This window comes from Carcharhinus amblyrhynchos, chromosome 13 (genome assembly GCF_965287045.1).
Source record: "Carcharhinus amblyrhynchos chromosome 13, sCarAmb.v2.hapA, whole genome shotgun sequence".
In the NCBI taxonomy this organism is placed as follows: Eukaryota; Metazoa; Chordata; class Chondrichthyes; order Carcharhiniformes; family Carcharhinidae; genus Carcharhinus; species Carcharhinus amblyrhynchos.
Genome location: NC_137336.1, coordinates 20,200,813 through 20,226,015, shown reverse-complemented (window position 1 = coordinate 20,226,015; position 25,203 = coordinate 20,200,813). Strand labels below are relative to the sequence as shown.

At 43.5% G+C, this 25,203-nt stretch overlaps 1 protein-coding gene across 7 annotated transcripts in view; it reads right to left on the bottom strand.

The window, feature by feature from the left end:
- Positions 1-25,203, bottom strand: part of LOC145351748 (teneurin-2-like) — a 1,559,410-nt gene that overhangs the window by 115,660 nt on the left and 1,418,547 nt on the right. For all 7 annotated transcript variants that reach the window (XM_080201351.1, XM_080201350.1, XM_080201352.1 and 4 more), the window contains 2 exons: positions 21,545-21,740; positions 1,240-1,341 (listed from right to left, as the gene is read on the bottom strand). In XM_080201351.1, the coding sequence (XP_080057477.1) occupies positions 1,240-1,341; positions 21,545-21,740 (298 nt within the window). The remainder of the gene's footprint in view (positions 1-1,239; positions 1,342-21,544; positions 21,741-25,203) is intronic.

The following is a 25,203-nucleotide window of genomic DNA, read 5'->3' as shown; positions in this document are numbered from 1 at the left end:
CCAATGGCCCTGCAGTTTTTTTTTTACAGTATCAATGATGAAGAGTTTTATTAGATTGTTACAGGCTTAAATTTGTTTGACCTGCATCCAATTACTGTGGCATAGCCTCTGAGGACTGTACAAGGCGGAGAGGTATAGAAGGGGCATGAGGAGCATAAGGGGTCATAGAAAGTATGGGAGGGCATGTTGGGGACATGGGGTGGTATTGTGGATGCAGGACATCGGGTGGAACGTGGGAGATGAAAGGACATTTGTCTGAAGAGGCTCTGGGGTGGGCAGGTGCCGAGGGGTGAATTTTAAGTGCCATAAGAATGATGTTGGGAGCTGGGTTGCCATTCCGGAGAAGCCAAACAGGCCTTCAAGCCAGACTACTTCTGTAGATTAGCTCCTTCCACACAAACTGCAGCTTGAAACTGTGCATTGCACACTGCCTTGGTGTGGAAAAATAAGACCCCTGGTAAAATCAGAAATGAGTCAGTGTGTATTTCAGATGCTGCAATATTGTGAGCTCGAGATGAAATTCCAGGCCGTGTTTGTGGTATTTAGTTTCTATGCAGTCCTATCCTATCCTACCAATTATAAATTGACTGCACTGCTGACCATTATTAGCCTGTTGACAAGCTTGGGCAAATGCTTGGACCATCATTTCAATGTCTAAAATGAATAACAAATGATACTTTCTCAAGGTGAATTGGGAGGAATTAGTTTTGCTGGTTTTCTCTTGGAATTTTTTTGTTGTGTCTACTGAGTGCAAGTGTTCTGAGGAATGGACAGCTTTTTTGACAATTGGAATTGAACCTTCCCAGGAGCAGTGCAGCATGAGTCATAGAAAACAAGAAGCTCCCTTCACACGGTTATCACCAAAAAACATGAACCTTAACTCACCCCTAAACTAAAAATGTTTCCTTTCTCAGGCTAGCCATTGTTCAGGTGTTTGCAAGTGCGATTGCTCATTTAATTCTAATTAGGGCCTTGTGACAAGAATAGTCACTACTCTGTGAAAGGTCACACTATTTTTCCTTCTATACCCAACCTGATTTAAAAAAAAGAGCAGTTCACCTCTGAACAGACCGATACAACTGTCAGTAATGCTATAGACTGGATCAGATCCAAAGTGTTTCCTTCACTGCTAGGTCTTCCAAAAATATCTGAGTACAATAATTCACACTACTGCTGAATCTTTACAACAGAAGTTGATGTGTAGTGCCCTTCGGTTACAAAGAAGAGATCAAACGGTACCTTTCGCACAGTCAGCCCCATGGAATCCTGGGAAGCAGTGACAAACGCCCGACACACACTCTCCATTGCCATGGCAATTGTGAGGACACTCCTGCACAGAATCTGACAATGTCATAAGCATGGTTAGTAATTAGTTTCTATTTTTAGATGAATATTCAACAACTGAATCTTTCAGAGCGCCTCTAACCATTTAAGTATTTATTTTTTTGTGTTGAAGTCAATTATCAGTTATGTTCACCAAGACATTAGCAGTCAGTGTTGGAGAATGGAATACCTTTGTTTTGTTTTGGCAGGAGTTATATGCCTTGGCAGGTCAACATGAAGTAGATGTAGAGTGAATGCAACCCTCGAAGTCCCACCTCAACAAGCTCAGCTAAAGAACGGCACTTACTCATGCATCAGTGTGACATTTTCAGCCCTCCAACCTTGTGGCGTTTAACTGAAAAAGTTCAGTTAAGGCCACAAGGAAGGTTTGGACGATAGAAGGCTTTTTAGCTCATCAAATTTGTTCCTCCCACTGACCACACACAATTTACCTGACTGCAGACTGCGTCCAACTGCCTTAATCTCCCAAGGAGGTTCTGAGAAATTTCTTCCTTTGCCTCCAAGGTAATTGAGTGAAAGTACATAACATCTTGCTAATGTTAGAATTTTCATTATTCGGTCTTAATCCAGCTACTTTCCACAGATGATATTTCCGTGTTCTCAGCAGTACGTGCATTACCATACAGTATTTGATCATTTCTTGTATTTGCCTTTCTACATTTAATTCCATCCTCCCTCTACCAGATATGTAGCAATTAGTACAGAATTAGAGCTGACAGTGAAACCAGAATCAGGAGGTGTGAGGTCCAATGCTAATCCATCGTGTGCCTCAGCCCCCTAATCAATTTCTTTCTGCTTCTAATTTTCTTGCCTTTGCTCCTGTCTTCTCCAAATGTCATGACTTTTCGGCATTAAGTGTCATGTGAGGATTAGAAATTACAAGAAGTCAATTCAAAGAAACCAAAAAATAAAATAAAACTTTTCATTCAAGAACACAGGGAAGTTTTCAGAAAAGGAACTAAGACCCAGCTTTGGGCCAGGGCTGAGACACTTACTGTCGTGGTGATAATATGGGTGGCACACTGCCACAGTGGTTAGCATTGCTGTCTCACAGTGCCAGTGACCTGGGTTCGATTCCTGGCTTGGGTCACTGGCTATGCAGAGTCTGCATATTCTTCCCATATCTGCGTGGGTAATCTCCAGGTGCTCGGGTTTCCAACCACAGTCCAAAAACATGTTGGTTTGGTGCAATAGTCACGCTAAATTCTCCCTCAGTGTACCCGAACAGGCACCAGAGTGTAGCAACTAGGAGATTTTCACAGTATCTTCATTGCAGTGTTAATGAAAACCTACTTGTGACACTAATAAATAAACTTTAATAGCGGAAATGCCTGAAAATTGAAAATCCTGCCCCAAGCATGCTATTTTCCATTTTGTGGGGGAGGTCGGGTGCACTTTGATGGAGGTCACATACTCCCTGGAATTGTTAAAAGTAGGCATAAATGTCCATAGGAACTGCACAAGCCCATTACTGTTAAACTCAGAACTATCAACAGGCCTGTCAGAATCAGCTGTCAAAATGGTCAAAAGCACCTGTCAAGTTGTCAAAAGTCTCAAGAGGTCCTGTCAAAGGGAACTGCCAAAAATGCAAAACTGTCAAAAGTGCTTCTCAAAGAAGGCTGTCAAACTATCAAGGAATTTAAAGTTCTGCTCTTTAAATATTTGAAAATATAATTTCTTGCTATTGCACTCTTGTGGGTTGACATAAACCTGAGATCTTCCATTACTCCATTAGTGCTGCATGACTTACTTCACAACCATCAATTGTCACAGGAGGGCGCCTGCCAGTTCACAATTTGATCGACAGCTGCAAGTGGTTATGGACTCTCTAATGTAGTACTATGAATGCCAATGTTTGTTGTTAAAAGGATCTGTGCACTTAAATGAAATACTTTTTGTTTTAAGGCTTTAGTTGAAGGAATGCAATGTAGTAAATAGTTCTTTTGTAAATGACTCTTTTTTTCAATGTAGTTAAAGCTGCAATAGACACAGAACTTTGTTTTATAGAACTTTATCTGAAAGCTTATGTGGTCCTGAGGTCTGCTATGGTGTATATTAGGTGAGTTGACATGGTAGGTGTAAGGGAAAAGGTTGGGAGAACTGGGTTGGCATGTGTTGGCACTACGTTGGCATAGGGGTTGTATAGGGCCATTAAGATAGGTGGAGGAACATAGGAGCATAGAGGGTATGAGAGTCCATAGGGACTGAGTACAGGGGCATAGGGACTATAAAGGGCCATGGGGCGGGGGTTGGAACGGGAGGATGGTGCTGGGACATAGGTTGACATGGAGGGATTTGAGATCGCATATCAATGTGATGGAAGGAAGCCAGGTCCTGTCCCAGATCTTTGCCCCAAAAGAGCGCGAGTGAAATTCTGAAAGCTGCCGTTTCTGCTTTTTTGAATTAACCCTTCCAACCCCCTACCAAACACAAAATTTCAAAGCTAGAATTCAAGTATAAAAAGCAAACTAAAAGATGCAGCGGATTATCTGTGTGATATTTCCCTTCCTAACAGCACTGTCGGTGAACCCACACTACATGCGTTTCAGCAGTCGGCTCACTACCATCCTCTCAAGGGCAATTAGAAATGGGCAATAAACGTTGGCCAAGCCAGAGACAGCCAATGAACGAATACATGAATAAAACCCCTCAGAACACTCGTTTCTATTGACAATGCTCCGCTCTCCTCAGAGCTCTGTTTCCCTGCCTAAACATTGTTACTGCTGTTCTTAACTGCTGTATTTCAGATCAGTCCTTTCCTTTGCTCCTGAAAAACAGCAACAGAGCTCAGGTAATGCTTAATTTGTTGGGGGACAGTCGGGGAGGTGATGACGATGAGTACCAAAAAGTACATCATCCAAGTATGCAATATGTTGGAGCAATGACACTCCAGCTCTGCGTTTGATTGATGAGTGTCAAAGAAAATTTCTTGTAAGTGCAGCAAACCTGATTGAGCTAATTATACGATGAACACCCTGCAGGCTGAACTGCTTTCCCCTTCCTTAACTTGTTCTCAGGGACAGGACGCATTTACTGCCCACCCCAAGTTGACATGAAATGGTGATGAGCGACACTCTTCAAGAACGGCTGTGATGCCCCTGGTACTGAGACTCCTCCGAGGGATTTTAATCAGGTAGTCAGGATTTCTGACCCAGAGATGAGGGACTGACAATGACATGTTTTGGAATACTGAGGCCAGAATTTTACCGTCCCGTCTGCCGCGGGAATCAGAGAGGGTGAGGGGGCAGACCACGCAAAGCTCTGTTGACCTCGGGCAGGATTTTACGTTTTCGGGATGAGCAAGACTTAAAATCCCGCCCTGAGTCACTGAAATAGAACTTTTGGACTGATGATCACCAGTTCATTCTCAAAAGAAACAAATTGGATTGAAGGAGAAAAGAAACTTTTAATTTCCAATTCATATAATGTTATTGTCTTAGAGTCTTACTGCAGACAACCAATTAAAAATTGTTTCAGACATAAATATACTTATGGTTAAAAAAATGAGTATAAATAACCTTCAAGACCAAAGGGGATCCATTTTTGACTCAATCCGTCACAAAAAAAATCCGGGGACCATGATTTTCCGGCAGTTTACTCTCCGCTGCCAGATCTCCGTTCACTTACAGTTGGACCAGAGAATCCTGCCATCATGAATAGCCAGAATATTCCATTCCTATGTTTTCTTGTCCTTTTGTCACAGTGAGTAAGCCATTATATCTTTTTCTGGATAGTTAATTGTAGCCAGATGGCTAACAACTAAACATCCACAGAGCATGGTGGGAAAAGTAGCCATCCTTACACAAGGACAAGGAATCGCAGCTTCATGAACCAGCCTGTCGAGGAAGCAGTGTGTGTTAAGATGCACTCGGCATGGAGCGGCTCTGGCGACAAAGATTGCTCAGCAAGGGCAGGCAAGAAGAATAAGGATAGCAGATGTGTACTGTTTGGTACACATCTGACGACCCCCTGTCATGGGTGTACGTGACTAAGCACATTCCCGAAGCTGAGAGAAACTGGATAAAAAAGAGAGAGAGGCTAGAAACCTCAGCAGGACTAACCATTGTGTAAGGAAGTCCTGGGTGCGGGACTCAAAGAATCCATCCCATCGAAGGGAGACTGATCACCTCACCTTGTAACAGGGGTAGTATCTAAGTCCAAGCCATGAGCCTTGTAATTCATTGTGACCAACAAATAATCAGGACCCTAACAAGTGAAATAAAGAGCAGTTTCAGTGTTTATCAAGTGTTCTAAACAATCAGCACTCCAACAAGTGGAATAAAGAGCCATTCGGTGTTCTGAACTTCAATCAAGAATATGTTGTACGAAATAACTTGTGTAAGTGCTTCTTTGTCCGCTGCACCAGTTGATATCGTGGTTTGAAGGTCAGCATTAGAATAGGAACAAATGCACATAGCTGAAGTTTTGAACGGTACTTTCCTTTTCCTAATTGTCTTCTTGCCCATTTACCATGCTGTCATGTTTCTTCTGGTAGTTTGGACCTGTCCATTACATTTAAGTGCTTACCTCCTTCAGAATACAGTCAAAAGGGACTGCTCCCTTAGAGTATTAGACTATGCTACCTTATCACAGCGTGACAGTGCTGTCAGCTTCTGAAATCTTCAACGGTAAGTGATCTACTCTGATCCTAACAAAGCGCTACTTACAAAGAGCATGACCACGTTTCTTGCCCTGGCCACAAAAATGATTTGGAATCATTACAATCTTCACTATAGCCATGGAGTGAAAGAAATAAGCTTAGAAGGATTCACAGCGGACTGGAGGACGTATAGATATACATACAACCAAATGTACGCATGAGGTGTTATTTTACCTGGGTGACCTATTTACTGGCCATATATTTGTGAATGGGTATATAATTCAGTCAAGGCATGGCAGGTGCTAGCAACCCCCCCCCCCCACCCCTCCCCAAACGGAGTGTGTAGATGAGGTTCAAGGACCATATTATCTATACAATCAGGCTTCTCTTTGAAAAACTCTATTAAAGTTGTCAAACATGACTTGATGCCCTTGATTATCCCATGCATTTGTAAATGCTCACTAATTTGATCACAAATTATGTATTCTGGAAGTGAGCCGACAACTGCCATTAGTCTAACAGGCCTATAATGATCATGTTTCTATGTTTTTTTTCCTTCAATGGATTATATTTATTTAAAGGAACAGGTTAGAAGGAGTTATGAGCTATGACACTATCACAAAGCTGACGAATTAAGTAAACTGCTTCTAACACTCCAGCACAGTCTCTGACGTGATTTTATAACAGTTTTAGAATGCTCTCTTGTCCAATTGATATATAATTCCCCAGGGACGGGGAAATAAAAACTAGAGGGCATAGGTTGAAGGTGAGAGGGGAAAGATTTAAAAGGGACCTGAGGGACAGCTTCTTTACACAGAGAGTGATGCATATATAGAATGAGCTGCTGGAGAAAGTGATTGAGGCAGGTACAATAGCAACAGTTAAAAAGCATTTGGACAAGTACATGGATGGGAAAGGATTAGAGGGATATGGGTCAAATGCGGGCAACTGGGGCTAGCTGGGAGGGCACCATGGTTTCCGTGGCGTATTGTTCTATGACTCCAGTAGCGTAGCTGTGAGTTCACAGCAACGTCTGGTGTTTAAGGGCCTTGCATATTATTGCTAATGAACATACTTCAACTGCACTGTGCCTATACACTTCCTCAATTAGTCTTCCAGCATCAGGCCTTATGTTCCTTAAGCTGCACGACATTTAGTGCTTTCAGGTAGAGCAGGCACAACTTCACCAGATAAATCAGTGGTAATTAAATAGCTGCGTACTTTTTCCCTGCTTACCTGCTCTTGGGAAGGAGGGTCACACGAAGTCCTGAATAGATCCTCATTCAGGCATATCTATTTTCCTCATTACCACACTGTCTATCTCTCCTGACACTTATTCCTCTGATATTGCTCTCCATTTCACATGGCAGAACTCCCTGATGTGAACAGCCTCCCAAGGACACTGACCCCTGATAGATTACAGAACACCAATGTTATTAACCTGTCATTGATCCCACCTCTGTGCAACAAAGGACAATGTCTAAATTGTTAGGTGTGACAACAAAAAGGAACTGCTTTGCTTACTTTTTAAAAAGATGTCAGAAATGCAGCACTGATAAATCAAACATCGGATAAAGAAACTAACCACTTATAGTGAAAGTGACACAAATGTAAGCTTTTTACCCAAAATGGTAACCATAAAACTGCAAATGGTAATCATGCTTCCCTTTGTTAAGCTGCCAATCATTGACAGTAAAATAAGACTCAAAATTTTTTTTTACCATCTATTGGCCAATAATCTGAAGTTTATATGACTGTTAAAAAATGTTTATATCCTCTTTCATTTCCTTCCTAGTCAGGCAATGCCTCGAATTGAAAATTCCCATCCTTGTTTTCTCATCCCTCCATGGCTTCGCCTCTCCCCATCTCTGTAATCTCGTCCATCCTGCTGGCTGGATTTCAACATCCCGGGACTCTCAACAGACAATGGGGAAACGGATTAGTCTGCCACAATGTAGACAATTTTGTACTCCACCAAGGGGGCTAGAGACAGACACACAATCCCTTGGAGAGTATGAAAGATTCCCTGTCCATTCATACCACCCTGAGACTCCTTCAAATGTTTCTGAGATAAGACATCAAAATGCAATTACCTGTTCTGAAACAATAACTGCAGCATACTAGAACTAGAAACATAGAAACTAAAAGCAGGAGTAGGCCATTCAGCCCTTCAAGCCTGCTCCACCATTCATCTTGATCACAGCTGATCAATTAATTCAATACCCTGATCCCCCCCTTCCTCCCCACATCCCTTGATCCCTTTAACCCCAAAAGCTACATCTAATTTCTTCTTGAAATCAGACAACATTTTGGCCTCAACTACATTCAGTGATAGTAAATTTCGCAGATTCGCCACCTCTGGGTGAAGAAATTTCTCCTCACCTCAGTTCTAAAAGGTTTACCCCTTATCTTGAAACCTTGACCCGTAGTTCTGGACTCCCCCACCATTGGGAACATCTTTCTTAATCTACTCTGTCTAATCCTGTGAGAATTTTATAAGTTTCTATGAGATCCCTCTCACTCTTCTAAACTCAGTGAATATAATCCTAACTGACTTAATCTCTCCTCATATGACAGACCTGCCATCCCAGAAATCAGCTTGGTAAACCTTTGCTTTACTTCCTCTATAGCAAGGACATCCTTCCTCAGATAAGGACACTAAAGCTGCACACAATACTCCAGGTCTGGCCTCACCAACGCCCCATATAATTGCAGCAAAACATCCCTATCCCTGTACTCAAATCTCCTCGCTATAAGTGCCAACATACCATTTTTTTTAACTGCCTGCTATACCTGCGCGCTTACTTTCAGTAAGTGAGGACTCCAAGGTCTTGTTGATTATCTACCTCTCTCAATTTACACCCCATTCAAGTTATAATCTGTCTTCCTATTATTGCTACCAAAGCAGAAAACCTCACATTTATCCACATTATACTGCATTTGCCATGCACATGCCCATGCACTCAGCCTGTCCAAATTGCACTGAAGCATCTCTGCATCCTCCTCACAGCTCATCCTCCCACCCAGCTTTGTACCATCTGCAAATTTGGACTAATAGACTTTCTCTGGATTATACAACCAGTGAGCTACTTCACAGGCTTTACCAAGTCAGAGAGTGAGAGAGGAAAAAGACTCTGTACTGAACACAGACTGACTGAAGCTGTGTGTTTTCTTTCTCTCTGTTGGAAGTATGTATCTGGTTTGCAAAGTAACCATCCTGAAAAGGAAAACTGACTGCAAATCAAGGTCTTTTAAAAAGAAATGTGGAAATCTGTTCTGTGTAACTACATCCAGGAGGGCAGCTGAACAGAGCAGCAATAACATTGAACCATTGCATCAGGACCAGTCAAGAAACAGCTGACTGTATATTTCTTTGTTTGATCTGCTATCAGTATTTGTGTGTGTGTGTGTGTGTGTGAGATTATATGAATGGTGGTTGCATTTTACCCAGTTTTTGATTTGGTCATGAAATAGTTTCAATTCACTTATCTTGTTTTTTTTTATCCAGAGAAAACCTGCCTAAATAATTCTTTACAACCTCAAAGTGTAAATACTGTAACACTTACAGAATTGGCAAAGCAAATCCACTTTAGATACAGGAAAATACCCTGTTAATGTCAGACCTAGAGTGGGAGAGAGGGAAATCACTTCACTCTCCTCACATGCTGGTAACACTCATCTCCAGTTTCTTGGCCAACAGTCCGATTGTTAATATTGCTTGTGGTTAATCAGAAGGACTGAAAGACTTGATGAATGATTTCTCTTGTTTTTTTTCTATCTCTCTTTGCGGACAATAGGAAGTTTCTTGTCTGCTGTTAGCATGTTCCTTCTTCGCCTCACTTCCCCAATATGAAGAAAAGTCAGTTCTCCACATCAAAGGTATTAACCCACACTGTATGGTGGTGGGAGGCACGGATAGGCAGCACAGTGGCACATTGGTTAGAACTGCTGCCTTACAGTGCTGGGGATCCGGGTTTGATTCCCGGTTTGGGTCAAGGTCTGTGTGGAGTTTGCACACCTCAGTTGGAGTTTGTCTTAGCTATGAGGAAAGATTGGGTAAACTGGGGTTGTTTTCCCTAGAAAGACAGAGAATGAGGGGTGACCTAATAGCAGTGCTGCAACTGTACAGGGCACTGGTGAGGCAGCAGCTGGAGTACTGTGTGCGGTTTTGGTCACCGCACTTGCGCAAGGATATATTGGCCTTGGAGGGAGTGCAGAGGAGGTTCACTAGGCTGATACCGGAGTTGAGGGGGTTGAGCTATGAGGAGAGGCTGAATAGATTGGGCTTGTACTCGTTAGAGTTTAGAAGGATGAGGAGGGATCTCATTGAGACGTACAAGATGATGAAAGGGATGGATAGGGTAGAGGTGGAGAGGTTCTTCCCGCTCAGAAAGGACAGCAGGACTAGAGGGCACAGCCTCAAGATAAGGGGGGGGGGGCAGTTTAGACCAGAGTTGAGGAGGAACTTCTTCACTCAAAGGGTGGTGAATCTCTGGAATTCTCTGCCCGTTGAAGTGGTGGAGGCTACCTCGCTAAATATTTTTAAGATGCGGGTAGATAAGTTTTTGGTAGGCAAGGGGATTAAGGGTTATGGGGAGAGGGCAGGAAAGTGGAACTGAGCCACTTCAGATCAGCCATGATCTTATTGAATGGTGGGGCAGGCTCGAAGGGCTAGATGGCCTACTCCTGCTCCTATTTCTTATGTTCTTAAAATTATGAAGAGTATAGATAGGGTGAACAGTGGGAAGTTTTTTCCCAGGTCGGAGGTGACGATCATGAGGGGTCACAGGCTCAAGGTGAGAGGGGTGATGTTTAACTCAGATATCAGAGGGATGTTTTTTTACACAGAGGGTGGTGGGGGCCTGGAATGCACTGCCAAGTAGGGTGGGGGAGGCGGACACGCTGGGATCGTTTAAGACTTACCTGCATGGTCACATGAGCAGCCTGGGAATGGAGGGATACAAACGAATGGTCTAGTTGGACCAATGTGCGGCACAGGCTTGGAGGGCCGAAGGGCTTGTTTCCTGTTCTTTGTTTGCATGTTCTCCCTGTGTCTGTGTGGGTTTCCTCCAGGTGCTCGGGTTACCTCTCGCAGAGTCGATGGGCTGAATGGCCCCCTTGTGGACTGTAGGGATTTTCTGACATTTATTTCAAAAGATAAAATAACAGGCAATGGGTTAGGGCTTGTCACAGTATGCCATTCCGCCCCTCGGGTATATTTTATCTTTCTGTTGGATCACAGGCTGTTATTTAACCGAACTCAGTTTGCCTGACTTTTCTCCCTAAACCCTTCCTGTTGTCATCTCACAAAAATAGATTGATCGAAGTTTTGAAAACCGGATGATTCATCTTATTTTAGTAGGGATTGAGTATTGCATTTTAAACAGAGGACTGGAATGATTACTGACAACTGTAAATGAGACTTCTCCTTCCTCAAGTGGAAGACAAACTACATCTCTGGAAACTGGGTCACAGCTAAATAAGGAATAGAAAGATGTAAAAGTCAATGTGATTACTTATTGACTGATGCAAATGAAAGAAATTTGGTGTCAGCAAGCTACAGAAAATAAAACAATATTCAAGATGCAATATCACTGGTGATAGCAGCAATAACTGGAGGTAAAATATGAGCTCACAAATCTTATCCTTCCCCAGGTCAAGCAACTAATTGTTGATCTGTGCATCAGAGTATAAGAGATCATAGGTTTTGTTCAGACACTGAGGACACAAAAATCATCTGCACACAAGGGCATATCTGGCTTTCCTGTGGGCAGATACAGTTTTTACTCTAAGGAAATGCACACACAGAGGTGCGCACTAGTGCGTGGCTGAACAAGTTGCGTTGGCGCTGCTGTTCCGCCAGGATCCTGAATTTGAACATGTGTTGCTGTGCTTGTGACGTCCAGCAATGAAAAAATGAACTGTGAAGCAGCAAAAAGGGCCCTTCCAGTAGCATTAGCTAAAGGACCAGGCTTCCTAATTACAGGTAAGGTGATGCTTTGTGGATTTTCTCCCTATTGTAAAATGTCTGAAAGTACTCTGCAGTGTTTCTGGCAGAGGATTGAATGAACTGCCCATACAAAGGTCTGGGGCTGAGTACCTCTGCAACCTGACGGCGATGGAGCAGAATTCAGGTCCCTTAATAGTGACAGCAGAGGTTGTCTGACAGGCCAACCAGTGCACCCAGCACGTGCATGCCCATTCACCCACCATGTGCATGCCCATTCAGCATTGTCCTTCAGTCACTCCATTGAAGTTCTCATCTCAGTCCTCTCTCTGCAGCAGTACTTGTCTGCCACCTCACTGTCTCGTGAGCTTTCCAATTCAACCATCCATTAGTCCCTAGCTGAGTGCAGCCTCTCATGCCCGGTGACCCACCACATGCCAATTCTAACTCTGTACTAACCTCCAAGGTACGAGCAGTGGAATTAGTCTCAGATCGAGTGACAGGGTCACTTCATCAGTTCTATATGCCTCTTTTTCCGCTTCTTGGGCCTCCTGTGGCTGGGAAGCGACGTGGCTGAAAGCAGTAACTCAGAAGTCTACCCTGATCATCAACCTAAAACGTTGGCTGGGATTTCCAGGCCTCACTATAGTGGATTAGGTGAGCCAGCCCAAGGTCCGTTGACTTTGGCTGCACTATCATATCTCGGTAGCTGGCGGCTCAGCATGATCCCACCAATTAGTTATCTTTCCACAGATGCTGCCAGGCCTGCTAAGTATTTCCAGCATTTTCTGTTTATATCTCAGAGGGAGAAGGTTGTTTTACGGGAAGGGGCTTGAAGGAGGAAAAGGAGGCCCATGTTAAAAAGTTTGTTCATCATACCAGAGGGCGGGCGAAGGGTTGGGAAGGGGCATAACGTAAGGACAGACTATCAGTCTCAATAGTTCGCAGTGATGATAGATGCCAAAGTCTCCATTACAAGCTGACGCTGAGAACCATCTCGTCCGTTGGGAAGTGCCGGATGATTGGAAAACGGCTAATGTTACGCCGTTGTTTAAGAAGGGTGGCAGGGAATTATAGGCCAGTTAGTTTAACGTCTGTGGTAGGTAAAATGTTAGAATCTGTCATTAAGGAGGAAATTACGAGGCATCTTGAAGGGAATTGCTTGATAGAGCAGACGCAGCATGGTTTCATTAAAGGGAAGTTGTGTCTGACAAATTTACTGGAGTTCTATGAGGATGTGTCTAGGGCGGTGGATAGAGGAGAGCCGGTGGATGTGGTCTTTCTAGATTTTCAGAAGGCGTTTGACAAAGTGCCTCACAAGAGGTTATTGCAGAAGGTCAAGGGACATGGAGTTGGGGGTAGGGTGTTAGCGTGGATAGAGGATTGGTTGTCAAATAGGAGGCAGAGAGTGGGGGTCAATGGGTGCTATTCGGATTGGCGGATGGTGACTAGTGGAGTGCCCCAGGGCCTCAGCTTTTTACCATTTATATAGATGATCTGGAGGAGGGAACCGAGTGTAGGGTGTCGAAATTTGCTGATGACACCAAGATTGGGGGAACGGCAAATTGTGCGCAGGGTGTGGAGAGTCTGCAGAAGGATCTAGATAGGCTGGGCGAATGGGCCAGGAAATGGCAAATGGAATTTAATGTTGGCAAGTGTGAGGTGGTCCACTTTGGTAGGAAGAATGGTAGGAAGAATGGTAGGAAGGACTATTACTTACGGGGCGAAAAACTGCAGCAGGCGATGGTGCAGAGGGACCTCGGGGTCCTTGTGCATGAGTCGCAAAAACCCAGCTTGCAGGTGCAGCAGGTGGTCAGGAAGGCGAATGGGATGCTGGCCTTCATAGCGAGGGGGATTGAATATAAAAGTAGGGAGGTCTTGCTGCAGCTGTATAGGGCATTGGTGAGGCCGCAGCTGGAGTACTGTGTGCAGTTTTGGGCGCTGCACCTGCGCAAAGATATTTTGGCCTTGGAGGGAGTGCAGAGGAGGTTTACTAGGCTGATACCGGAGTTGAGGGGGTTGAGCTATGAGGAGAGGCTGAATAAACTGGGCTTGTACTCGTTAGAGTTTAGAAGAATGAGGGGAGATCTCATTGAGACGTATAGGATGATGAATGGGATGGATAGGATAGAGGTGGAGAGACTCTTCCCGCTCAAAAAAGACAGTAGGACTAGGGGGCACAGCCTCAAGATAAAAGGGGGGGCGGTTTAGAACGGAGTTGAGGAGGAACTTCTTCACTGAAAGGGTGGTGAATCTCTGGAATTCTCTGCCCGTTGAAGTGGTGGAGGCTGCCTCGCTAAATATTTTTAAGACGCGGGTTGATGGGTTTTTGATAAGAGAGGGGATTAAGGGTTATGGGGAGAGGGCGGGAAAGTGGAACTGAGCAGCGACAGATCAGCCATGATCTTATTGAATGGCGGGGCAGGCTCGAAGGGCTAGATGGCCTACTCCTGCTCCTATTTCTTATGTTCTTATGTTCAGAAGATGCAGCCGTTCTTGTACCTGACAGTTTCGGCTCTGCTTCTTGTTACCATGGACCACGTTGACCAACGAGAGGGACACAAGAATGCCAGTGATTGTATTGATCTGTGATTGGCTAATGTGCCTGCCATAGTTGAATAGCTAGGGGCATATGTAAGCAGCGGGTATGGGGCTGACAGCAATGTGTGTAAGGTGGAAAGACTGATGTTGGGTATGAGTATTGAGTGCCAGGGAGCACTGCTGGGTGAGTGATGGGGGCGTGGTGCATTGAATAGTGTCAGAAGGTGCTGGTGTCGGAGATGTCCTATAAAAATCCATTCACTGACCTCATCCACCTGTGTGAGGTGCTGTTGTGAATCCTTGGATCCAGAATCCATGGATTCGCTTTATTGGCTGTTTTCTCCCACTCCCTAGTGTGGGTGATCTTTTGGCCTGATGCTGGACCATGGCATCGCACCCCCTCCACCCCATGCCCACCTCTGTGATTAATGCCCCCAGCATTGCATCCATCACCTGCCTTTTCTGGTGTTCAGTTTTGAAATAATTTCCATTGTAGCAATCCATTTTTGTGCAGTAACCCTTTAAGAAACAGCCTGCCTTTAAGAAAGAGCAGGTTGCCTGTAACGTGTGGTTGACAAATAAAACTGCTGTGGCCTCTTGCTATGCACCATTGAGAGGCAGAAATCAGTATTGGTGCACCAGCTAATGTCACAAATCATTCAGATGAGACTGGACATATGAATCTTGCAGGCTGAACAGATATATACAAGTCATCAATTGTGGTCTCAGTGCCCAAAAATTGAGGAAATCAAATCTCTAACCCTCGCTGTTAATTTCCACCTCATCTGTTAGATGGTGTCACATATGAGACTCAATATTTTATAAATAATTGTAGCACTATGGAACCCTTCCTAATGTTTACCATTTCCTAGCCAAGCTATGTTGGGATAATTTTAGAGTTATGATCATTGCCACAGCTGAATTGTTATTAAAGTGTTGCCTGAGACTCCCTTGCCAGAGGTTTCAGATTTGCTCTGTCTCTTCTCTCTCTTTAGTTTGGAATTGAGTTTGAGATCTCTTGGGCAAGGGGGTATTGTTAGAAAATCTTGGTTGCGCACGCAGTCCTATTTCAACGCTGTTGGCCAAAGAAACTCGATCGGCTGGTTAATAAATTTGTAGCTGGGTAGATGTTGCACCATCTCGCCAGGCCTGAATTTAATCCAAGATGACACTCCGACACAAGGGCCAAGTTTTATGTATAAAGCAAATAAAATTAAAAGAGTCCTTGACTCTAGACTTAACAAGAGGGATTTAAAAAGAAATGGAATGAAGAGATGGCAGAACAGGATCAAGTGGATGAAGTTACTCTCGCTGTCTGTGTGACAGTGGGACGTCCAACCATCTTGGTTCATTTTGCACCTAATTTAGTACAGGAGGCTAACATGCCAGTGAGCTGAGACATGCCTGGCACCCGGTGACCAGGAACCTGGAAAAACAGACCCTCACTAGGGCCATCAGCCATATTCCTCACACTGCACCTTTGTTCTGTCATTTACACATTCCGATCTCTTAATGCACGCCCTTAGCACCATTCCTAGCCTTCACCATCACCATTTACATTCCCTTTGTCCTTTTGTCTCTGCCATTCCTGTCAATTACAGCCTCTCCCATGCTCCCCACCCTCTCAGTATAAATCTCATCCTATTTTGTTTTTCTTCATCTTTGACAAAGGGTAATCCTGACTCGAAATGTTAGCTCTATTCTCTCTCCACGGGACGCTGTCAAACCTGCTGAGATTTTCCAGCATTTTCTGTTTTTGTTTCAGATTCCAGCATCCTCAGTATATTGCCTTTGAAAGAATGTAAGATTGGCCACTTTTACATGGGAGGGGAAGGGATGAATAGGAAAACACGATTGCGTGAGGCAGGCAGGCATCAGAAAAGAACTTGCCTTGGCATTTGAACCTGCCTGCCAGTGCGAATTAGATGCTGATCAACATTTCTGGAATCACTGATGGAATCAATCCCAGGATCACAGGCAAAGGAGCTTCAAGATTGTAGCATCAAAGCTGGCAACTGTAACTATCCGTATTACATCGTTGTGGATAATTGAAAAGTAGTTAAACCCAGTCAACACCGTCATAGTTTGCATCTCTTTAAAATAACTCCTAATTTTCACTGATGCCATCAAGCTATATCTTGAGCGCTAGGCTGTAACTCAGAAGCAACGCCGCATTAAATACCCTTTAAAGTAAGTCTTTAAGGTGCAATTTAAATCCTGGATTTTCAAGTTAGATGGTAGGATAACTTGATACTGAGAATGTAGCCTAGTGTTTATTGGAAATAGATATCTCAGGAGTAGAGATGAGTGTTGGTTCGCAATATTTCAGACACCAAAAAAAGCTGATAATCCCTTGGGGAAGGATAAACAGTACCACAGAAACTAGTCTGGGGGAGAAAAAAAGAAGCACACAGTGTGTTTCTGTTAGAAAAAAAATGCAGAATAGATAATTTTCTGGGTGTGGAGATACAGTACAGTATTTTCACGTGGGTTTCTGAACTCCCTCTTTGCACTTCAGAAGTGTACACCGCATCGGAAACAGTCGTGATTTTCCCAACGTTGGCCAGAGTGCAGGTTGATTGCCCAATGAAGGTCGGTGGCAGGCTCTCGAAGCTAAAGTGTTAATAATGGGAGGCCTTTCAGTTTAAAACAGTAAGAGGATGCCAAGACAGCCAGCAAGGTGAGAGAGGTGGCCACCAAAGTGAAGTTAAAACAAAGGTTTTTACAGATGAGCCACCACTGTGTAGGAGTGTGTGTGTGTGTGTGTGTGTGTGTGTGTGTGTGTGTGTGTGTGTGTGTGTGTGTGTGTGTGTGTGTGTGTGTGTGTGTGGAGTATAGTGTGGGAAAGTGTGAAATTGTTCATTGTGGCAGGAAGAATTAAAAGAAAACCATATCATTGCTTAAATAAAGAACGACTGCAGAATGCAGAAGGATTTAGGTGTTCTCGTGCATGAGTCAAATGAAAAAGATGTGAGTGAGTCCAGAATTCGGGGACACTACTTTAAAATTAGGGGTCACCTTTTAGGACAGAGATGACAATTCTTTTCTTTCAGAGGATTATGCAATTCTGGAGCTTTTTTAAAAATGTATTAGTCACAAGTAGGCTGACATTAACACTGCAATGAAGTTACTGTGAAAATCCCTTAGTCACCACACTCCGGTGCCTGTTTGGGTACACTGAGGGAGAATTTAACATGGCCAATACAACTAACCAACACGTCTTTTGGACTGTGGGAGGAATCTGGAGCACCTGGAGGAAACCCACACAGACACAGGGAGAATGTGCAGGCTCCGCACAGAAAGTGACCCAAGGCGGGAATCGAGCCTGAGTCCCTGGCGCTGTGAAGCAGCAATGCTAACCACTGTGCAACCCTGCCACCCTATCTGCCTCAGAAAGCAGTGGAAGCAGGAACACTGAATATTTTAAAAGCCGTGGTAAACAGATTCTTGTTGGGCAAGGGAATCAAAGGTTATCGGAGGTAGAACTCAGAGCAATCAGACCAGTCATGATCTTATAGCGGGAGCACGTCCGAGGGACCGAATGGCCTCCTTCTGCACCTATTTCGTATGTTTGTAATATAAGTCTTTAATTGCTTCAATCTTGAATAGCTTCAAAGTCCATTGATATGGCCTGACATCATTCAGCAAATTGCCGTCATCTGACTGTCCACAAAATCTATGTTCATGACCAGCTAGCTTCCCCTCGCATTGTTCCAGCAGTGTTGTAATTATTGGTTCACGTTCTGACTCTTTTTCCATTAATCCGTCCACTTCCACTCTGTTTTTCCTTTGTATCAGTGACCTTCTGACTTACCACCCAACATTACACACATCCTCTCCTGCTCACGATTTCAGTCTCCAGTTTTATTCCATCACATGCCCCCGGTCAACATAGTTTCCCTGGGATTCTAGCTTTGCAGTAGATTGATCACTAATTACCGTCAGCAAGGTTATCCCATGAATGATTAACACACTCATTTTAAACTCCTTTCTCCACTACTTTATTAAAGAAGCTAACAAAATAATATCTATGTCTTGGCTGAATTTTAAGGGGGCGTGTATTCTTCACTCCCCAACCACCACCCTGCCCCCACAACCCCTGCTCCAGGTAGAAAAGGTTGGTTGTGAACCAACTGACTTCAACAGAAGAAGCTGTCCCCACAGTGACAATACACTGGGCATTGGGGTGGACTTTACAAGGTGAATGTCTGCCACAGACAAATGAAACCCTACACTTGACAGGTGTTGGACAATCCAATTGACCGGCAGCTGAGTCTTCCCAGCAGTGTTAGTAACGAGGGAAACCCCGGAAGAATTGTCATTAATCCTGGACTCCGGTAATTCAGGGCTTTTTAGGCACAGAAGGATGGAGGACCTTAGAGAGGTAGGAGTGGGGATGAGGATTTTGGTTGAGCTGTAGGGCTATGTGGAGGGAAGGTTTTGGAGACTGGGTATGGAGAGTTTTGGAGACTGGGTATGAGGCACCTGAGGGGATAGGGTGGAGAGATGGCATTGCCATCATTGGATGAGCACAGGGTATCTGCCAAAGAACATACCCCTCCTCTAATAATCCCACCACAGCAGGTGGTGGAATTTGAATTCAATAAAAAATATCTGATTCAGGAATCTACTGATGACCATGAAAAACCAATCTGGTGCACCAATGACCTTTAGGGAAGGAAATCTGCCATCCTTACGTGGTCTGGCCTTCTTGTGACTCCAGAGCTGTAGCATTGTGGTTGACTCTCAACTGTCCTCTGAAATGGCCTTGTAAGCCACTCAGTTTCAAGGACAACTAGGGATGGGCAATAAATGATGGCCAGCCAGCTTCTCCCGTGTACCACGGAAAAACCAAAAAAAACTTGCCCCTTGCCTTTTCAGCAGATTTGGTCTTTCCTTCATCATCCAACCCTTAACTGACTAGTTCAGCGCCTTAATAGGCTGAAGGTGGGCAGGCTGGCTGATGCCAGGCATACCCACTGAATTATGGGGGACAGCTGGGGAGCTGCCTTGGGCTAGTCACTCATATATACTATTTTGTAGGCCTCTTCGGCTCAAATACACCAGGCCGGCTGGGGGTTTGGGCTGGCGGATAGTAAAATTCTCCACTTTAAACTTGCTCAGTGCTTCTTAGTTAAGAACTAAAAAACCTTACTTGTTACAGATCTTTGAAGTTTCTTTACATCTTCTAAAAATCTAAACAACTAATTTCAATCTTTTCATAGTTTTACCAAAAGTTGTCCTTCAGCAATCACGAGCTTTAAACTAGTTCTCCTAACTAAATGACACTTCTAGATCTCTTGTCACAAAAGCTGTTTCTAACATTTCTTATCAAAGGCCTCTTTTATTTCCCTTCGCGACTCTTAACTCTGTGAGTCATCCAACCAGTTGAGTTCAAACTCGCCATTAAGGTCAGTTTTGGAATTTGAATTCAGTTAAATAAGAAACTTAAAAGTCAGAAGAAAGAGTTGGTATCAATTAAAAAGTGGCCATGAAGCTTTTGGCTTGTTGTGAAAATCCAACTGATTAATTTACGTGTTTCCAAAAATGAGAAGACCTAGACGTGACTCCAGTCCCAAAACAATGGCCGGGATTTTCCATCCCATGGTGTGTTTTAAGAACATAAGAAATAGAAGCAGGAGTAGGCCATTTAGCCCTTCGAGCCTGCCCCACCATTCAATAAGATCATGGCTGATCTGAAGTGTTTTCCAGAGGGTGGCCTGCCATTAGCCAGTGGCAAGATCTTCCAGTCCTGCCGCTGTCAACTGGGCTTCCTGTTGTTCACACCTTGTGCCACTGGGGAACCTATGGTCATGGTTCCCCGTCAGTGGGACTGGAAAATGCAACTGATAGGAATAACCGGAAAATCCTGCCCAATGATTCTAAACAGCCCACCCAATTGTATCGAACCGCTACAAGGAATAACAGGAACAAAGGTGGATGGACAATTTGGTTGTGACATTAGTACTGAATCAGAAATCTGGCTCATTTGACCTGCCAAGTCCTCCTCACTAATATTTAGGGACTAGTAGAAAATCTGGGACCACCCTTCCACAGACGAGCTAAGTAGTAGCCTGACATGTCATAATCACAACCACTACTAGCCAAAATCCCAGATCCGTCAATCATCTTTTCCCATCAGGACATATCTACCAGGGATTGGGGTGTAGCTGCGTCAGATGGCTTTGGGGTCCTCAACATGGCCTTTGCCTCTATGAAACCTCAGGGCTTCAGGTAAAACATGAAGAAAGGAAAACTCCTGTCGTACCATCTATCATAGAATAGAATCATAGAATCCCTACAGTGCAGAAGGAAGCCATTCAGCTCTTGGAGCCTGCATCCATAACAATTCCATCCCCATAATCCCCATATTTACCTTGCTAATCCACCTGACACTAAAGGGCAATGTGGCATGGCCAATCCACCTAATTTATCATCTTCCCTCAGTTGTTGAATCCTGAGGAACATAGTTGCCAGAAGGCCTTTGACTCTATGACCATTTGGCTTGTTGGAGTTGACAAGAAAACAAGAACACTTCCTTTCAGCTCATCTGGTCCTCAGCACTGAGATGACTATCATCTAGCAACTCTTTTATTTTATCTTCATTGAATAGTTTGACACTGTATTTATTGGAGAAGGAAACTTAACAAACAGGAAATATTTTTGGATTTGAGACCAGGAAGTGATCAACTATAGTCTAATTGAATGGCAGAGCAGGCTCAAAGGGCTGAATTTGCCTACTTCTGCTCCTAATTCCTATGTTCCTATTTCTGCTCTAGGTTTATATATATTAGGAATATAAGTTTACAGCATGGAAACAGACCCTTTGGCCCAACTCGTCCATGCGCCTTTTTCTTTAACCACTGAGCTAGTCCCAGTTGCCTGTGTTTGGCCCATATCCCTCTATACCCATCTTACCCATGTAACTGTCCAAAATGCTTTTTAAAAGACAAAATTGTACCCTACTATCCCTGGCACCTTGTTCCAGACACTCACCACCTTGTGTGTGGAAAAACTGCCCCCTCTGGATCCTTTCATTTCTCTTACCTCTGACCTTGAACCTGTGGCCTCGAGTTATAGAAGTCCATACACTGCAGAACACTTCTACTCACCTAATACAGCAGTGTTGAAAGAGATCAGTTCCTTTTCCTTCCCATCGTTGTAGAAAGCAAGATGCCATGTTCCTGAATCCAGGTACTGAACAAACGCGGCCTCGTTGATGACTAGAGTCTGGATGCTTCTTCTCTCACGCGGTGACTCCATCATGCTCCATTTCTCCTTGCCATCAAGGCGCTCCATGAAATCATACTGGGAGCAGAAACATAAACAATTGCAACGTGAAATCTGCTTTAAATCAACTCAGATTTACCTTCATAAATGTGATAATCCTCTTAACAATCATCTTAATTGAAGAGTTGTAGCTGAAGGAAGCAATTGAACTATAATCAGCCAGCAATCTCTTAACTCTCTTCTAATTCTGCTTTAGAACTGCTAAGTAATTACTTCATAATTTCCAGAGTGTTTGCATCCAATTAATCCAATGATTATCACTTGATAATCAAAGTGATTGTGTTCTATTATTAATCATTCTATGCAGACACCATAATGCTTCAACCACATAAAGGATGTAATTCTGATTTTATGCGATAGTATATAATGGGTATTAGTGAATCCACAGCCCGTTGTACATGCCGGTTAATTTTATTTCCATTGAAGTTTCTTACCATTAATCATCATTTTTATCAGTAGACAAGGGAAATAAAGCTGCTCTCTGTAAACTACTGTGAAAATGAACACAATTAGAATGCCGCCTTACAAAAAAAAAGTTTGTATTTATATATCTCTCAAGGGGACATCATGTTGGATGGATTACTTCTAAAATGCAGCTAATGTTCGCTTGGAAAACACAGCCAATTTTTGCTCAGGAAAGTACCTCAAATGCCAAATGAGGGCCAGAAGGATCTCTCCCCCACAACTAACACTCTTGGAGTAGCAGTGCCACAATACCCTTTGCACGCACCAGAATGAGTTAAATGCCTCAACACAAAGAGCAGCATTTCCATCTATGCACACTTAAGTGCTATGCTGTAGTCCCAACCTAGATTATGTTGCGGGTAAAGTGCTGGAGTTTGACCAACAACAATTTGCATTTATATGGCACCTTTAATGTAGTAAAAATGTCTGGAGCTATATCACAAGCATTAGCGCACAAAACCTAATTTCCACAATTTCCTGATTCAGAAGAGAAATGGTTATCAGTCGTACAAGTGAACCCCAGATAATATATAATAGTGGCTATCCCCCTGCAGATCTTGTGACAGTCTTATTCTATGGCAATGAAAACACAGTTAGGTCTCTTGCTTTTTATTCAGTGTGGTAGCACTGTTTATATTTTATTCAAACCATTAGTATGCATTACAAAATTGACAGACGACAGAGAGATACTGTGAAGCTATTATTTAATCATGGACTTCAGATGATATCCACAACCTCCTCAAGTTTTTCTCTCACAACTTTTAATGCCATCTGGATCCCGAGAAAAAAAAACTGCAATGATCATTCACATTCCATATTTATTTCTAAATTTCACATGGTACTTGTTATTATACAATCGTGTGTGGAGTGATAATTAGTTAGGAAGGCATTAAAGGGAAACCAAAGGAATCCCTACAGACAGGGTCAGAGAAAATAAAACACAGGAGTCAACGTACTCCCTCCAGTTAAACTGCCACCTCAATGAGATAAAGCCTAAGACAGAATGTGCATTTATATAGTGTCTTTTACGACCTAAGGAAATCCTAAAACATCTTCCAATCAATTAAGTACTTCTGGAGTACGGTTGCTGCTGTGATGCAGTGAAACACAACAGCTAATTTGCACATGATAAGGTCCCGCAGAGAACAATGTGATAATGACCAGATAATCTGTTTTCGTGCCGCTAAATAAAGGATAAATATTGGCCAGGAAGCCAAGAAGAACTCCCCTCTTTTCTCTTCAAAGTAGTGCCATCAGATCTTTTACATTGCCAAGCGGATAAATTATGCCTTTGTTTAATATCTTACCTTAAGGTGGTACCACTGGAAGTGCAGCACTGCTTTAGTACAGCACTGGAGTGTCAAGTCTGAATTATTTGTTCAAGTCCCTGAAGTTGGATTTTGAACCCTCGGACTTTAAACCAAGAATTCCTGCACTAATACTTATGTGATCAAGACAGGTGAAGAATTAAAGCAGGGCCTTTATAGAATTACATAATAACAGCACACAAACAGGCCATTTGGATCTCCAGATCCATAATCCAAACAAGTCTCTGACCATTGCATTTACTTCATCTTACCCTATCGACACACCCTTCAATTCTTTCTCAATCAATTACTTCTCTCGTTCCCCCTTATCTCAAGTATTCCAGGTATAGAGGGAGACAGTTCCACATTCCCATCAGTCTCTCGGGGATGTGTTTCTCTTGAATTCCTTGTTTAATTTATTATGGCCTCGGTTTTGCATTTACTCACAAACAGAAACACTGGGAAAAACTTGGCGTTAGTTGTGAACGCAATTGGCGACTTGGGCATAAAGTCTCGCGTGAATCGGAAAATTAGATTCTCACCATGAGATCGCGTTTTTCCAATTTTCCCTGCCCCTCACTGGTGATGTAACGAGGATGGGAACCTCATTTCAACACATTTTAATAAATCTTAATAAAATTAGCAGGCTTCCATGCCATATCTCCCCCCCCCCGCCCCAACGTTTAGAACTCCCCCACTCACCAAAATGATCTCACATCAGCCAAGGTTACAACTGCTTTTCAAAAATGGGAAGCAGTTGAGGGGAATGTGCCAGGGATGCACAAGGGAGTGAAACCCTCGGGGAGTGCCGGGGTAGGTCCTATAGGGAGCGCTATTATGGGAGGGGTAGGGAGGGTAGGTGGAGGGGAGGTTCCCCTTATGAGTGGCGGGTTTGTCCTGGGGCTTGTGAGATGTTGGGGACAGGTGCTTTGTGGTGTGTGTGGGGTGTGTGTGTGCACAGTAGGAGTCGGGGGGGGGGAAACGAGTGTGTGTGTGTGATCTCTATGGATCTAACATTGTTAGCTCTTTGAGCCCCCGCCTTGCCCCCATGATGGCATGCAAATTTTTTGTGCCCACTGTGCCAGATTATTTTAAGAGAAATCCAGCTGTTCAGAGAGCTACGCCTCAGCCAGCACTGTTCACAGAGTGGAAAATTCTGCCCATTTTCACTAAGTCAACCCTACCAACAACTTCATAATTTAAAGGCTTCTTTTGCTCATGCCTTAGCCTTCTCTTTTCTGATTAGAAACTCCACGGTAGTCAACAGAGAAGCCTGACTATTTGATAAGAAGAATTCAATCCCACCAGTCTGTATCACCGAGGCCCGACTGTATTATACTCACAATGCTTAAGTGTTATTTGCTCCTACATTCCATTTTCCAGAATTTACTGATTGACTTCCTCAATTCCCTCAACTCCGTCAGTTGCATGTTGCATTTTCCTCAGAAGCTTAATACTCAGAGGGGATGGAAGGAAAGGGACACGGTCATTTCTTAACATTTGACAAAAGAAAATAACACGGAGAGATTTGCAACAAAGGATTAAGAAATCTGGAGCAGAGTTTGGGAAGTTGGTAATCCATTATTACAAATGTCTGACTGGAGGTGTCACACTCCTTTCACATGGTTCTAGTCTAAAGAGGTAGTCTGGATTGGAAGAGAAGGTCCCTTTAAATGGACGTGTGGAATCCATCGGAATTAAACTAATCA